Here is a 17,561-nt window from a genome sequence, read left to right as displayed (position 1 = left end):
ACTGTGAAGTATGTAAATAACCTACCAATTCTATGTCATTGGGAACTCTGGACAGAAAATCTAATAGTTCATTATTTGGAATGGCATTTGGTTTCCGTAACTTCTTTGTGAACTTGTTAATACCTGGAGAAAACAGCATAAAATGATGTTTACATATGTTCCAATCTCAATTCAATTGACAAAGCACACTGTAAGCAAAATCTGTTCAGTCGATCCAAATGATTAATCACTATCGATGTTTTTAACTCTATCATCCTGTGAGGGCATAATGTTTTGCTACATTCAAATAATGTGTACAGCCCACTGTAAGGCTTATAATCAGATCTATATAAAATTACCATCTTCCATAAATTTGCCCCAATCTGATGTGAAAACAATATCCAAATCTCTCTCATTATTGTTTCTCTTTCTTTTATGCACATACCCCAGGCTAGAATGATAAGCCTCAGTGGAATGTAGTAAAGAATGATGGTTGCTATAAACAGCACTATCACAGCAAAGGTGGTCAACCATGGCACAGACCAGTTAAATGTGCTGAAAGCCAAATTATGTTTGATGAAAACATTTTGACCAAATATCAAATATGAACATCTAATCAGACTTTGGTTAAATGGCAAAATGTACATGTGCTTTACTTGTCTGTATCCAGTAATAAAAAGCTTGGTTACACAAAATTTATCTACTTACTTGGTAAAACAATGTAGGTATATAAAATTATATATCAAGGGGCTTACACATGAAATATGCATATGTATGTAACACAAACACAATTACATTCTTTAAATGTCTTACTTTTTAACCCTCTCTCCAAGTGAGGCCAGATGATCCAGTATGTTCTGTACTGTCAAACAGTAGCCCTGGATTACATCCAACTTTTCCCTGAGACTACGATTCTCTTCCTAAAACAATCAAAGTCAGAGTATTAACATTTTTCTAATGGGAGCAAATGAATAATATCATGAAATTATCTCAAGAGACACCTGTGGGATTGAACATAGACAAAACTTTTGTAAGCAGAGGCAAAACTTGGAAAGTTGATTACAATTGTAATTCACCACTTTGTGGGGATGAAAATTAGACATTTTTGAAGTATTTGTGACTATCATCTCTACTTTATGTTGCTGTGTAAAACCTTTCATATTAATACTGCTTTATCATAAGACAATTACTTTATCTTTTTCTTCATCTTCATCCTCCTCTTCTACAACAGCAGTAGTAGTCTGGAAGAGAGGAACAAAATTTCCTGTTAAGTTATTGAAACTGTTTTTCCTGAACATGTTAATTACCAACAAAACTGCCAATAAATTATGTTATATACAAGTATAAAGAGACTTCAGTAACATTAAATGGAAAACATAATTTTTATATTAATCACTCATTTTATGCATATCATGCACTGCCACACCACCATTAACTGATCATGCTTAAAACTTCAATAAGCTGGTAATCATTTTTAGTCAGTAGTATTTTTGTATAAAAAAAATAGCTGAACTGGATTTTATTAAATACATTCCTCTCATAATTATTTCACTCAGATACATTCAATCAACATGCAATAGAGAGGTCAGCAAAGACGTGTCCAGTTTCTATAAAAACTGGCGTGGTGACTGACCTGTGTGTACTCGGTGTCCTTACTCAAGCTTATTGCCACCTGATGCATGAAGTAGTTCCACAACAGAATCAGTAGCAAAGTTAGTGGAAGCATGTAAAGCTCAAAATTCCACACAATCACCAGGAAGCTCTGAAATGGTCAACACATGCTGGGTTTAAAGCTGTTATATTTTTCAGGCCTGCAGTCAGCAATTTCAAAAGGGGGGCTCTGTTTCTGAAAAAGTGGACCAATTACGACGAAACCTTCATGTACCTAATTAAAATTTTACCTGAGGGGACCTCCCCCCGCTCCCCGAACCCCCCTGGCTACGGGCCTGGGTATAGCTTTCAAAGTCTTTATTTGGTCTGCTAAATACAAAATGCCATATAACACAAAGATACTATTGTTGCAGCAAATAGTTGTTTGGGTTCCACCACTCAGATATTCATGTATTTCCATGCTTGATGTTATATGCCTAACAGATAATAATAAGTAGAAGAAAAGAAAAAAAAACTTAACTTTGAATACAATTCCAATCCCAGTTCAACCTTTTCTGAAAACTTAAAACATTCTTGTAAATTAGTAAGAGAAGGTCAATTTTTAAGAAAGTTTCATAATATATTGTAATTTACCAGGAAAGCAAGTGCACTTCTCATTTTGGACTCCCAAGTGAAGCAACTCTGGACAAACTGGGCTGTGTCACGCACTGCTGTTACTATTGACGCCATGCGAGCTACATTCCGCTTCAGCAGCTGAAAAACAGAACAAGGTACACCAAAATGATCTAAAAAATCTTGCTGGCTTAAAACAAAATTCACTGAGAGACTTTTTAGTAAAATGGAAAAAGAGACTTAAATTAAGAACTGGTGCAACAGCACCAGACAAACTATTCATAGTTTCTAAAACATTGTTTCTCTGTAGTTACTGTATCACAAAATGACTGACTTAGTCATAAAAACTAGATGTGAAAAAACTTCAGGTTTTATAGCCTTAAATTAAGTACATATTTCATGAGAGATATGGTCCTTAAACAATGGATAGACTTACAGAAATTTTCATCTTTGGTTCTGGTTGCATATATTTTTCTTCTCTTGGGTTAACAGTACGGATTGCAGCCTTAAACTAGAAATAGCAAATTGCAATATGAACAACTTCTCCTTATAGTTAAGAAAGAGTGATTCAATCAATATGCACACGCATATATATCCAAAAAAAAAAAAAAAAAAGAAAGTTTGAATAAACTTGATATCTTTAAATGTCTTATAAACTTTGTCATTTAATATTTTCTCATAAAAAGTTGAGATAAATATTAAAGCATGTTTTGCACAAAAATTACATCTGAAATACATGAGTATATACAGAAAGTAAGAAACTACAATGCTTACATGATTGTAAACAATATCAAGCTCCAGGTGGATGGTCCCTTTGGTTCTTTTTTGTAACTTTCTGTCTTTTAAAGCAAAAATTTTTCTTTCGCCTTTGCATATCTAAAAAAAAAAAAAAATCATTCAGTTGTAAACCTTAAGATATTACATGTGTGGTTTAAATTAATTAAAAAAAACTTGGAAAAATTAGTTGTCTCATTCACATTTCTCTGAAAAGTATTTTTTTTTCATTTTTTGTTGTGCCTTACTTTCAGCAGAGGAATGGCAACTTTTCCAAGAAATTCCTTCTTCATGTCCCTGTCTTCATCATACACTGTCACTTCCAGCACAGAGTGGATGTCCTTCACATTGCTGTAGAAAAAAAACACAGAATCACAGTTATACAAGTCCCAATCAAACTGAGAGATCAGACAGAATTGCAAGGAATTTTGCTAAACAAAACATAAAAACATATTATGCTAATATAAGAGGATACACATTCATCCTGTTTTCCTTGAAATAATGAGAAATCTGTTGTTTCAACATCCCCATGATCTTTGTTGAAATGTATTGATTGCCCTGGCAATTGATTATCAAGGCAAATACATGTAGAGCCAATCTGCACCAATAGGATCTTTTAGAATGCATTCAGAACAACGGACTAACAGATCTGCGGATCAAATATGGCTGATACACTTGAATGCTTATTGCGTAAAGCCCACAGGGAATCTATTCAGTGTCTAATCAAGAATTAAGCCACAAGCGTTTTAGTGGGTCACCATATTTGATTTGCGGATCTGTTAGTCAGTTGTTCTGAATGTGTTCTTAGACTAGCACTGATCAACAATAAGCACTTTAAGTTTCAGTGATGACCTCTACGTTCCCAATAGTGTTATGTAAATGGAAGTACATTTTGTAGAAGAGGATATATAAATCAATTTGAACCCAAGGCAACTGCTATATGAAGAAACATTAAGTACAGTACTGATATAAAGAATTCAATGATTTTGCATCCATTCTATGATGTATCTTTATTGTTTATTGTAGACAAAATAAATTCAAGACAAAGCAGAATTCATTGTGTAGACAAGAACATAAAAAGTTGGTAATGGACACTCATAATTTGAATACTGCCTAAGTTAACCTGTTACAATGTAAAAATGTTAGCTGATGGCCACTCATGATCAAATATGTAAAAGTACTGTTTCACTTACAATGTAAATACTTTATTCCATTCTGGATTCAGAGTTTTATATTCTGTCTGTGTCTGCAGGTAATCATTGACTAACTCTAACACACAATAGGGATCACTCTTGCCACCAAAGTCAGCTGATGCCAAACCCTCTGCTTTGATTACTGAAATCCAATCAGAAACGGATAAAAACAATTCACCATTTTCTGCTTATTTGAATACGACACCACCAACCGATTGAGCTTAACTCAATTTTCAAAATATCGTGTAACCGAAAACTCAATCAAGTTTACTCCCATAAGAGATGAAGGTAAAAATGGATCTCTAAGCATGAAATCTGATTTAATACCAATGAAAGAAAATAGTCAACGACTGAGTATAAAAATGAGAATATAAAGAACCTGCCACACATTGGATTTGGACACTGATGGTTCCATAGATTTGCTGATAGTGATTAGACCAGCAAATAGACAGCTTAAATATTATTACTAATTATATAAGTGTAGTGCATACATAATTTACAGATAACTCACCTTTCACTTGAAGCCAACCTATATCTGGCATATTTCTGAAGGACTTAATCAATCCCTGAAATGATTGTATTAAATATATTTTATTACTCTATAAGTTGGCATCAAAGTATCAAGTTGCAGTTAAATCAAAATGAAAATATCTAATTGGTATGAGTATGTTCAAAAGAGCACTTGCAGAAATGGTGCCTAGATCATCAAAACCCTGTAAATGAAACACACCATGACTGTAAGAAGACCAGCTATATAGAATAAAGAAATAAGCTGAATGCTTAAAGCTAAACCAATTTTAACAAGAAGTAAGCCCCATTGATGAAAATGGACAAACTACATCCAAAGGGACCTCTTTGCACCTTGGTCCTTTGAATAAATCTGGTAAAATAATAACTACAATTATCAATTTAAAAGTCTCTATCAGGCAACCCTGTTGCCAGTCATTACAGACTGAACTATTATTTCAAGTTGAAGTTAAAAAAGATGGCAATTCAGGCAGGTGTGAGATTTAACCCAAAAACTGAAAGACAAAAACCAACAACATAAGTTATCACTCACATATTTCTGTACAATTGCATCTCTCTCGTATGGAATGGGTGTGTAGTTGCTCAGATCTGAGATGGTCTCCCTGCCTGCACTGCCAGTCACAGTGATCAGGAGAGTGATCACGCCAGCACCATCCTCCAGAGGTTGCACCACTTTGTGGGTTCTCTCACTTTCCAAGGTATTCAAATCAATCACAGCTCTGAAACAGAAGAGCAACATATGCCAAAGCCTTTCCAATTCACATGATTTCTAAGATTGAGTACCTGATTAACATTCCCCCATCTAGTTTGAAAAATAAACATCATTAAAGTTTGATATAATTCCCAATCTAACAATGATGTATGAGTTTAACAAGTACAAAACAGATAAAACCATGATCTTGTGCATTTATTTGTTCTCCTGAAAATGTCCATTACCTGCCCATAAAGTCATCTCCAGTGACATCTTTATCCCACACTGTTATTTCCAGTTGTTTGCTGTAGTCATCAAACATATGCAGTTGGAATTCTTCCAACCACCTTGGTTCCAGTGTCTTTGACTTTACCTTATGAAGGAGAGAAGAACTGGAATTACCTTGAAATTACTTATTAAATACAGTGCCACACAATAATGGTACCCATATGAATTGGTATTGCAGCTGTCATAACTCAAATTCATCCTTATGTTATTCCTAACCAGACAACTTCCATTCAACAATTACATCAAAGTTATAATTAAAACTGATGTTTAAATCTCTTTTGGTGTCTTAATTATCTGAACTATGGTAATACTTTAACTGTTTTAAGTTTTAACCATATTTGTTTACTTTGGAAAACACAGCATCAGAAGTTTTGTTTTGTGGCTATTGAGGCTATCAAGCCAATTTTGCAACGAAATAATAACTTATAAACCAGAAGAACTATGCCATATCACAGATTTCATGGATAAAGTTTATGAAAAAAATGTTCTAAAACAATAATAAACATGTGGACAAAAGGCAGATAAATATTAGCATATAGCTGGAAAGTCAAGGGTTTTTATGCACATTCTGCATTTTTATGGCAAGCACACTTCCAATGAAAGCAATATTTTTGTTGCCAATCTCATTCAAATGACTACTTTATAATGTTAGCTATGGACTTTTAGACCAAACTGATGTTTCTGACATAAACAATAATCAATAATATGTAGTTTCCAACAGTCAATAATATGTAGTTGAATATATCAAGGAATCATGACATATATATATATATATGTGTGTGTTATGACATATATATGTAAATTACATATTCTATCAGAGGCTCTATTCAGAACAGGGGACTAACTAGTCCGAAAGTCAAATATGGCCGAACCACTTGAATACTTCCCCACGGGATATCTATTCAGTTTCTATTAGTGGATTAGACGGCAAACTTTGTAGTGGGTTGCCATATTTGTCCCACAGACTAGTTAGTCCCCTATTCTGAATGGGGCCATATAGAGCTTTATATCCTTCACATGCATTTATCTGTTAATGCCTGTTACAGTATTGATTCCAGAAAACGCTCATGTGACCTGAAATGATAAGAGTACTGGAATACATAGAGATTTTTGTCTCAGGCTAACATTCCATTACTTCATATAAATCACTCTCAATTGATCCATCTCATCTCCAGTACAGACACCATGATCAGGCTCACCTTGCTTCTACACTTTTCATTGCCCAGTCTGAACTTGACATAGGGGTCACTGAGGCCATTGTCATCCATAGGGAGCAACTGTTTCCCCTCTATTAGCACAATGGTGACCACACTGTTCCATATCTGAGACTTCAGCTTCTTGGCTGTTTCCCCATACGAGCTCTGCTGCTGCTGGCCCTTGTGGAAGAACTGGCAAGAGTGTAATGTAATAATACTTGACATTAGCCAGGGCAAAAAATTTGCAGAGCAGCTTTCAATTATGGTTTGTATTTAATTGATTAATCTTATCCAAAGTGCACGTCAAAATATCAATACTCAATTACTGTTCTGTGATTAGGCCTAGAAAGGGGGAAAAAAAGATGAATAATTAAATTTAATGCTCTAGAATCTGGTATAACAGACACAAAACAACCGTGACAAATGTAAATGCCAATTTCAAGATTGTTTTTCTAGCTTGCAAACATGAAGTATTACATTGCTAAAATAGCTTGAGTAATTGCTGCCGTCAGACTAGTACCAAACAACATGAAATTTTGCCATCGAGATTTAATACAGTAACAACCTGGAAAAGAGAATGCATTATTTCAGTTTTATATGATCTAGTTCAATACATAATCACTGCTGCTGCTTAATCATGACTGTATCTATGGTTGTTTATAAATAATGAAGACCTCAGATTTACTGGACAGAAAGAAGACAAAAACAAAAGATGATGCCAGATACATGTACCAGCAAACATAGATTCTTTCCTTTTTTGCTAATATCACCATTTGAATCAATTTCTTACATATTAACAGGCAACTGCTTGGTATTGCCTAGAATCACCTAGTATACAAACTTGTGATTTAAATGGGAAACACACCAATTCCACTAATCGAAACAAAATCAATATGACAATAACAACATTTTAAAAAATCGTCTAGTTATATAAAAAATGAATTTTAATTTTTTCCCTACCATGAAAACAGACTGCATTTTGGTTCTATTCCAGTTCTGCATATTCTGCTTCTACCATAGACATTCTCTGCTATGTGTTTAAACTCAATGCAAAGTATATTGACTGCTCTCACCATATATGTCAGTGATATGAACTGTGAAAATCTATATCTCTCAGACTATTTGTGGAGTGAAGATCTGAACTGCTGGATTCATGCAGGTTTTGGGATATCCAGAAGAGAGGTTGGAAGTGGAACAATGCGTTACAGTACAACTACCACAATCCAGAACTATGATCTCAATTTACTAAATGCTCATTTCCGCCTGCAGATCAAAGATAATGTTGCTACACAAAACACACTTACACAAATGGGACCCATAGGAAATACAACCAAAGAAGACTCTTACACTGATGATGTGGGGAAAACACATAAAACTACATTGTGGATGTGTTGCATGCCAACAATTGTGGCACGGAACTTTTCAAACATAATGCGTATTTTTCTCAGCATTAGAATCTATCTACAAGTGACAATGTTAAAACAATCAGAACTAGCTATGGCTGGTATTGCAGTACACATGAGAAAAATGATGAAAGAAATATATTGGCTATTCGTCAGTTTTGACCTACTGCAAATACCATAAATGACACACTGATAATTTGGATTTCAAGCCATTGGAAAAATTCAATTAGCCTACAGCATATTTTATTTAACACCTGTAGATCACATGCAATCACAAATATCCATCAATATTTCCTTCTTGGCAAAAAGAAAAAAAATTACATTGTTAAAGTTGTTTTTTCTTCATGTTCAAGTTAAATAATAGTCCTGAAACTAAGAAAAAATGGAAAAAATGCACAATTATACATCTCTTAACATAGCTATTTAGTTTTGATTTAAGTTGGGATGAGAGAAAATCAGTTAATCTGAAAACAAAATGTGTAAAGCCCCCTTTCATAAAAAAACATGTACAATTCAATATAATCTATTATCAATAATATTTAAGATGGATAATTTACTGTTTCACAAAAATACAAGAAATAATGTTGTATTACAATATTGGTCATCTCTTTTTTCTAAAACCCAATTCATTTGTTCTCTACTGATTTCACAATGTTTAAAATGTCAAATATTTTTCATTAACAATCTCGGACTGAGGTTTGTTAGTACTGGCAATGCTACAGTGCCACCCTGACCCAAGTTACAAGTTAAAAATCAAGCTGCAACATATATCTTTGTGCATCTTCTATGCTGTCTGACTCCACTATTGCTGCATCAAATATTCAAAAGAAAATGGTGACCCCCACCCTCTACTTTACCAAGGGAAACTACGCCCTTTACTTGTGAAATCCAGGCTATTTCCAGTGTGTGCTTAAATGCTAGACTTTTCCCAGATGTTTTTGCATAATTACACATATCATATATATATGATATACATGCAGGTTTCATGTATCATATTCATATGCAGGTTTTAGGCTCAAGGCAGAGATCTGAATCTATTCTTTCATGTTATCAATGATAATCATAAATGCAGGATTATTTCAACATATTTTATCATAAAAAAAAGAACAATGAAAATAGGAAAAACTATGCATATTGAAGGGGCAATGTATGGGAGTAGGGTTAACTCTCTTAAAAAGAAATCTTAAAAGGCATTTTATCTTCAGCAGCAAGCAACATTATTCAAGTTTAGTATGGCAGAATACAAACTAAGTTAATAATCTACATTAACTTCAGGTACCCAAGGTTAATAACTTATACTACCTTTTTTCTCAAACAGACACCAGCATTCCTTCATAAAACTACTGTCCATGCAGATACCAGTTGAAAAATGTAACTACAAAGGGGCACTGTTCATGTCCTTCAGTCACCAACTTAATGAACAATATCAAAACACCCACAGTAAGACATTAATCAGTCTTGTATTCCTACTTATATCTTTGAGAATACAGCACACTAGGATAATAAGCATGCTGCTGTGTCATATCCAAATCTGATGTGATAAAATACTGTTTTTATCCAAAGTTAATGGTCATCAGATTTAGATTTGACTGGCTGATTGATTGCAGGGAGAGGTTAGTATGTAATGGTTGCACATGCCTAGAAATAGAAAACTGAACACTTACATGAGATAACACATTGTCAGTATCAGAATCAGAACTCGAGTCCTGGTAAAAAAAGCAACAACAGATTAAGAATCTGATGGAAACCCTCCCCCCTCTCATGCTGTAGATCTGGGGGTTACGCTCAATCTAATTTGTGTGCCAGTCCTAATTTCTGATAAAGTGAAACAAAAGAAAACCCATAAATGTTGACAATAAAATCTGAAAAATTTCAAAGACTATTAAAAAGTAGATAAATGATGCATAAAATTGTCAGAAAATGAAAGAAAAAATGGACAAAACTTCTCACTGATGCAAGGGTTTGATCAAAGAGGAAAAAAGGCAATCACAGGTAAATGTTTTTCATTTTTATTAATGTAATTAAAATCTAGCTACAGCTTGTTTATTTTTGATGAGCATTCTGTGACAAGATGAAAGGACATACTTGCACTTCATCAGTTATAAAGATCTCCAAAGGATAAAATAAACTGCATATAAGTTCTTCTTTTAATATATGGAATATACTACAGCTAGATTATAATTTCACTCTAACAAGTAGCAACATTTAAGACAGGCCTAGGGAAAAAAAGACAAGCCTCAGGAAAATGCCTAGGAACAATTATTAAATACTGCACAGGGACTGAAATTCACAACAATGAAAAAGAAAACTTATAGGGAAACTGAAATAAAAAATACAAAAAGCTTCTTAGAAAAAGGGAAACTGAAATAAAAAATAGAAAAAAAAAATTCTTAGAAATCATCAAGAATAAATAAATAGGTTTGTATAACCCTCTATATATCTAACAGAAAAGTCATAAAACAGGAACCATTTTTGGAGTTGAAGACAAGCAGACTTACCCCACTCTTTCTTCTACAATAAACTGCATGCTGTGATACAACAAAATGATGACACATAACTATACTAAATGATGGATACTGATAATCTACTCGATAATTCTTCATTTTTACGTGTATTTTATAAAGAAACAATCTTTGTAAAGATGAAAACTAAGCCAACAGTGAACAATTATGTAACCATGGCCGTGAAACTGAAAATAGTAACTGAACTTGACACACATGCTTTTGTTAAATGGCAATTAAATTGAATAACAGAAATGATGCCTACAGTGAGTACAAATATGTTGGAAAAGATAAAGCTACAAACAGGTTTTGAACTCAAGGTAATAAACAGGCATCTAATAAATGAATCCATAGATAAGTTATTTTAGCAAGTTTGCCATACACTCCTAGTTATTTATCTATCTTGAAGTCATCTAGGTATCTAGAAGTATCCAAAGCTCTAGTCTGGTGTAGACAAAACACTACTTACAAATAACTGCACTTATTACAAGTAACATGACTGTGTGAAAAAAGCCAGCTCTTCATTTTTTTGCAAGATGAAAATGTTGATGAATATTGACATTTACTTTACTTTACATCATGTTGTCTTATAGCTAACACAACCCTTTACCTTATTAATAAAGATTAATAAATTGACTGGGATGCTTTCAAGGAAGTCAACATAACAAATCATGTGACATGCAAATAGACTCGCCTGTTCTTTCTCTTCTTGAGTCTTAGGCACCAATGTCAGCTGCATTTTTAGGTATCCCATATACTCTTCCTGTCCAGGACTACTTAACTTCAATGTCATATCCACAGGACTGGAACACAGAAAAAGAGAGAAAACTGATGGTGACAACAACATCACTTGGGGACGAAACGTCAGCATTTCAAAAAAAAAAAAAAAAATAGAAAAAAATAAATAAATAAAAATAAAATGTCAACCTATGATGGATAACTCAAAACCTTTCAATATCTATCAGTGCCATCCTGGGTCAACAAAATTTCACCTTTCAGGTTCTTTACAATCACATTATTAAGGACCAGAAAAGAGAATATAACTCTTACGAGAATCCTTAATGTGGCTGTATTTCTTAGTTTCCAAAAAGGTTTGACGGTGCAAATCTATAAATTTCTAAAATCTACCCTTACACATTGAGGTCCAGTTGCTTGAGGTCAATCTCCCCACTGCCCATCTGGTCATCAGAGAGACCTCTGTCATAGTCAAATACCTTGACCACCACAGGTTTGAAAACATCTTCGATGGGAATGGAGAACTTTTCATCCCAGCGAGGATTCAAGTTCTTGTACTTGGTTCGGCTTCTGTATAACTGCTTGCCTGCAACCTTGAACTTGACGTAGGGGTCACTGGTGCCTGAAATAATAAAACACCTAGTATGTGTAGGGCAGTGTGAACTTAATTTGTAATCCATTTTAAATATTTGCAGGATAAAATGAAAGATAAAAGTTTGGTTATAAATGATAAATAGATTGCTTTGTTTTAGAAATTTTCTCTGTGTGTGTGTGTGTGTGTGTGTGTGTGTGTGTGTGTGTGTGAGAGAGAGAGAGAGAGAGAGAGAGAGAGAGAGAGAGAGAGAGAGAGAGAGAGAGAGAGAGAGAGAGAGAGAGAGAGAGAGAGAGAGAGAGAGAGAGAGAGAGAGAGAGAGAGAGCTAAGCATATTTCAGATAAGGTTTAGTTTTGGTCGATAACAGATAATTTTAGAGAGAGGAAAAGCAATAATTGAAAAAAATAATTCTTCAGCCCAAATTAAAGGATTGATTTTTAATGTTCAGGATAAATATTGTTTTGTGCTAGGAAGCAGCTAGATTAGAATGCATGCTGGCATCAATGAAATGCTCTTTTTTCTTTAAAAGTACACCTATCAACTAGCAATTGTCTTAATCAACTAAAACCAGCCGATGAACCTTGGATATGGACCACTTCATCATCAGTATGATATTATAATGTTCACATCTAAAAGCAATATTGTAATTGTACCAGTAAACATTAACTTTGTTACTGAAATGTATTACACAACAATACTAGTAAGTAATCAGTAAGGGAGAAATATCCCAGCTTACAATAGCTTACTATAGATGTGCTGAGCCATGATAAAAAATCAAAACCATTAATCAACAGAGAAAACATTTCCCTGGAGTAATGGCGCTTACAGCAAACACTAAGTATAAAAAGATAGCTAACATATTTGTTGTGACATCAAAAAGATCCCCATAAAAATTACACACAAGTATCACATTGTAACAGATGGCAGTAGTTAAGCCTTTAATTTTAATTATTTGCAGAAGCTGGTGAAAGATGTGGAGGGGGTACATGACGAAAGAGAAAGGTATACAAATGGAGGAAGAGCCTATGAAGTGAAAGAAAAACAAAAAGATATATCTTTAAAACACCTCTCATCTGAAATCTATTCTATGAACAAATGCATGCAGAATTAATAGACTTAGAGATCAGAAATTATTCAATACCAGCAGGTCCCAACACTGGGTGCATAAAGCATAAAGCTAAGCAAGGCAACTTGTATGCCTGCCTGGTAGGCAAAGGCAAAATGCTGGTCAATTATACTGAGACAAATACAATGGATATGAATTCATATCCACTTGAGCATGTTTAACGAAATGAAATAAAACTGAAGTTTCATCCGATAATTGATGGGACAGCTGCATGATAGGAGTTCATCCTTCATAAGATATAAAAGCATTTACCAATACTTTACCATGCATGCAACTACACAAGATTTACATGTAACTACATGGTGTACATGTTACTACCAATTAACTTATGAAAGTGGTGTGTGTGTGTGTGTGTGTGTGTGTGTGTGTGTGTGTGTGTGAGAGAGAGAGAGAGAGAGAGAGAGAGGATGGGTGGGTGTGACCATCCCTTCATTGTGAAATTTCTTTCATTAAGCAAGATTTCATCAGCTGGACCTTACCACTGCTATCCCGTATCACAAGGTCTCTCCCCTCATATAGTATCACATTGAGTTGGTAGAAGGGATGTGATCTCAGTGCCGTGATATGTTTTTGGTGCTCAAGGCCATCCTGAAAAAATTAAAAATTACAATGCTTACTCAAAATAACAATAGGAACCAATATTTTCAGCAGTAGAACAAGTTTTTATTTCATTTTATTCATGCCTATGTCCATGCTGCCTTCACCCACAAGGTTAGTGCTAGATCAAAACCCACCATGGGCTGGCTTCACAACTATACTGGCAAGCTGAATATAGTACATTACTTTAAAATGTAGCATTTTACAAATCAATTTACAAAAACACATTCTGGACATGACATGTCCAGTTTATTAGTGATTCTCTATAAAACTACTGATAATGGATTATCAGTGGCATGCATGTATTTCCCTTCACTTAGTTACAACTCTGTTTCATGCATGCTTGTTAAACTAACTGACGGAATACTTCCAAACAAAATCCTTAGTCTCAGAATTTACTGCAGTTCATAACATGTGGTCATGCAACCAATTAAACGTAGATGCAGTGTAATCTCTTCATCCATTAAGTAAATGCATGGGTTATAATTAGCTGATCTAGATGAGTTACTCATGTACTGTCAAAGAAAAAAAAAGGTGGGGTAATTGGGGATGAGGGGAGAGAGAGAGAGGGGCTCTTTAGCTCAATATTATGCCCAAAGACAATGCAACTAAACTATGATCCAGATAAAGAAAATAAATGAACACTTTTATTTCTCTGAAGCATATCTCCAACATTTTGAGTGGTCATATGACTGGACATTGCTAAAACCAATTCCTTGACCAGTAACATGACGTGAAGAGGTTCACTCTCACAGTCTCACTTCATATGAATTATACTTAACATCAACAAAGATGATGTAGGGCTATCAAAATGAAGGGTTTGTATCATTCAGGTTAGTCATTGCAAGTAAAAGCTTTAAATTTTTTAATTAATTCTATTATTTTTTTATAAATGGCATTCTGGTTGTCCAAAAACATTTTTCAGTACGGATGACTGTCATCCAATATTTAACCAAGCAATTGCCAAACTTAAGACAGAAATGCAATAAAACAAGCTGTCACGGCAAATGGTTGATTGTGTCTACATGTATTGACTTCTCCAGGCACTTAAGATGTGAAGATCTATTGGCAGCACTTGCAATCACATAGTGCCTTTCAATCAGGTTGCAACCACTCTGGCAGAATATCATAGAAAACAAGTGCAGCTTCGATGAAAACAGGGAAGCATGTATTCATATACAAACCATTGAATAAAATAAGAAAAATGGTATGAAGCTGTTATGAACTTGCAAGCACTAAAATGTAGGCTTTAATAATTCTTTCCTAAAGACCGTTTTTATAGAAATGCTTCATGTTTTTTCAAAGTGATATCCTAAGGTATTATCCAGGCCCTTTATTCCTGCATAAAATGTTAAGGATATCAAATTATATTACAGAAACAGAAGATTACTTCTAGGACCCAAAATATATTATCTTTTACCCTAGATTACTTTCATCCCTTCACATTATTGAATAACTAATCAAGGCACTCTCCTTACAAAACATGATTTTTTCCTGAATAAAAAATATTATCTGCTGCTCCTTTCCTATATTTTAATAATAAGGTATTGGTAGCAATGGCAGATAATAGTGGAATGATGGAAAATAACAGATAGCTATTGTCACTGCTGCTTTTGAAGTCTTAATCTATAAATATAAAGTCAATAACAGACTTAAATGAATTTCAGTGAGAGGTACATCAACAAAAGAATAGCAGATCCGCCTTCCTTTGAAATGAGCAATGTGATTATCCTCAAGATGTCGACCATGATTACTTTCCATAATTAGTTTTACAGTGCTGTGTTGTGCAAATGCATACAACAGTGATTCCTTGCTTTTTGTAATGACGCCATCTTATCTCCTTGAAACATGTCTCAATGGTTTGCTTACAACAGAATGCTTTGGTTATCAAAAGCAATGTTGGGTAATCCCGTTTCTCAATGTTTTTTATTTTTTAATCTTAGAGCGCGTTCAGAACAAGTTGATATGTGGACTTACAGATCCGCGGATCAAATACTTAAAAGCAAGCCAACTAACACTCTGATGGTCTCCCCGCTTCCACGTGCAGCCTTCCTGCAGGGTCTTAGCATTAAACCTTGAAGCTGAGATTTAATCCATTTAATGGCATATGTGGAATCAACGAGACCATCAGGAGATTAGGCAGCTTGCTTTTAAGTGGGGATATTTACTCCAGGAATCATCCGTTCTGAAGGCGCTCTAAGGCCTATAGATCGCGTGGAGTGTTCCATCTAAGCCTTCCATTCTCAGCAATCTGTTTTGAGCTATTGACAACTTTAAAGCCCTGCACAGCTACTATGTGAGAGAATCACCTAATAGAAGCTTCGATCTTTGCATGACGTAGCCACAAACTTGTGAAAGTGCATTAGTCATCTGTAGTAATCTCACTATGCTTGTGATGACCAGTTTTATGCTAAAGATGCACTGCATTTTGCTCTAACAAGAGAAATGTCACTAAAATTAGTACTAGTTAAAATGCAAGCCGTGCACTATATGTGACATACAAAAGCATAATTATATTGCGGCGCAGCCGATTTGCTCTTGTTTGCTGCATAACTGAACTCTACAGCTGGTGATTCGGACAATGATGTTTTTAAAAAAATCAAAAATGGAATAAAAACATTGAATCCAAGTGCAGGAACATGACCAGGAATGATTTGGTGAGTGGGAGAAAACTGCAAATTTTTTTCCAGAAGACATTTATTTTGGCGGGTAAATCCTGTACTGAGTACCTTTAAGTCTGAAAATATTTCCAAGACAGCACATTATCCAAAACATCAAAATTTAAATTTTTGAATATTTATATATATGTTACAGCATATAAATATGCATCTCATTTCTATCAAACAGACAATATAGATTATACAGATATATTATTTTAGAGTGTGACCTAATCTACATTAGTTAGATGTGAGACATAAAGTGGGTTCATTTCATACAAATAATAATTGAGAGACCTGACGGAATAGATAGAAGGCATTCCCATGTACTAGTATTCACCTCTGGCCTAAATAAAAACTTCCTCTTCTATCAAACAAAAATACAGCAATATATTTTTACAAAATGATATATCACAAGTAGTCAATGGGAAACAAAATCTTTGACTGGGTTCCCATAAACTTATGGTAGCTAGCTGGATCAATCTAATTCCGAGGGGATTCTCGCTAAATTGCATTCAGTTTAAGCGGCTGAAATGTCTGTCAAACCCACTAATGCTGCTAGGGGGGATAATTAACTTTCGTGCACGCTTAAACTAAATCGCGAAAAACCCCTTGGAGATAGATTGATCCTGCTAGTATGATAGCTAGGGTTTTGGAATGGACCCTCTGAGAGCAATAAAAGGTAACCCTTTAAAACAATACTAATAATGAAACCACAGGGCTGACAGTCTTCTCTGATAGTGTATATGAGCATCAATATAACAGAAATAAAGCAAAAGAATATGCTGATAAATAAAACCTTGCATTATGACCAACTGGACAGACTGGAGAGAACGTTAACTCTTGCACTTGTCAAACAATTTCCTTCTCTGGAAAATTGATTCAAACTACAGTATTTAATCTAACTTGGCAAGATAATTAAACCAACTACCTGTTTGCAGGGGTCAGTCTCAGTTGTGTGGTCCTCCATAATAACACTGAGCTAGAACACTTACTCCTGCTGCAGTTTCTGTTTTGGTAGGTTGGAAGCCTAATTTACAGGTTGCAGAACCAGTTCCAGTAGTGAGTCACGTCTAC

The 17,561-nt window shown here is 34.6% G+C and overlaps 1 protein-coding gene across 6 annotated transcripts in view; it reads right to left on the bottom strand.

Annotated features, from left to right (window-relative positions):
• Positions 1–17,561, bottom strand: part of LOC106170590 (multiple C2 and transmembrane domain-containing protein 1) — a 35,189-nt gene that overhangs the window by 2,773 nt on the left and 14,855 nt on the right. For 3 of the 6 annotated variants that reach the window (XM_087016632.1, XM_087016627.1, XM_087016637.1), the window contains 18 exons: positions 13,710–13,818; positions 11,911–12,133; positions 11,471–11,579; positions 9,940–9,981; positions 6,876–7,064; positions 5,634–5,761; positions 5,230–5,416; positions 4,681–4,735; positions 4,170–4,311; positions 3,225–3,327; positions 2,977–3,078; positions 2,639–2,713; positions 2,224–2,343; positions 1,613–1,741; positions 1,170–1,220; positions 793–899; positions 425–534; positions 26–123 (listed from right to left, as the gene is read on the bottom strand). In XM_087016632.1, coding sequence (XP_086872758.1) covers positions 26–123; positions 425–534; positions 793–899; positions 1,170–1,220; positions 1,613–1,741; positions 2,224–2,343; positions 2,639–2,713; positions 2,977–3,078; positions 3,225–3,327; positions 4,170–4,311; positions 4,681–4,735; positions 5,230–5,416; positions 5,634–5,761; positions 6,876–7,064; positions 9,940–9,981; positions 11,471–11,579; positions 11,911–12,133; positions 13,710–13,818 — 2,079 coding nt within the window. The remainder of the gene's footprint in view (positions 1–25; positions 124–424; positions 535–792; positions 900–1,169; positions 1,221–1,612; positions 1,742–2,223; positions 2,344–2,638; positions 2,714–2,976; positions 3,079–3,224; positions 3,328–4,169; positions 4,312–4,680; positions 4,736–5,229; positions 5,417–5,633; positions 5,762–6,875; positions 7,065–9,939; positions 9,982–11,470; positions 11,580–11,910; positions 12,134–13,709; positions 13,819–17,561) is intronic. The other 3 variants (XR_015335363.1, XM_087016645.1, XM_087016641.1) reach the window with 3 other exon arrangements.

The sequence above is a fragment of the Lingula anatina genome, chromosome 1 (assembly GCF_051362555.1).
Source record: "Lingula anatina isolate TDL-2025a chromosome 1, LinAna3.0, whole genome shotgun sequence".
Classification (NCBI taxonomy): Eukaryota; Metazoa; Brachiopoda; class Lingulata; order Lingulida; family Lingulidae; genus Lingula; species Lingula anatina.
The sequence above is the reverse complement of the archived record's forward strand: the minus strand, read 5'-3'. Positions and strand labels throughout refer to the sequence as shown.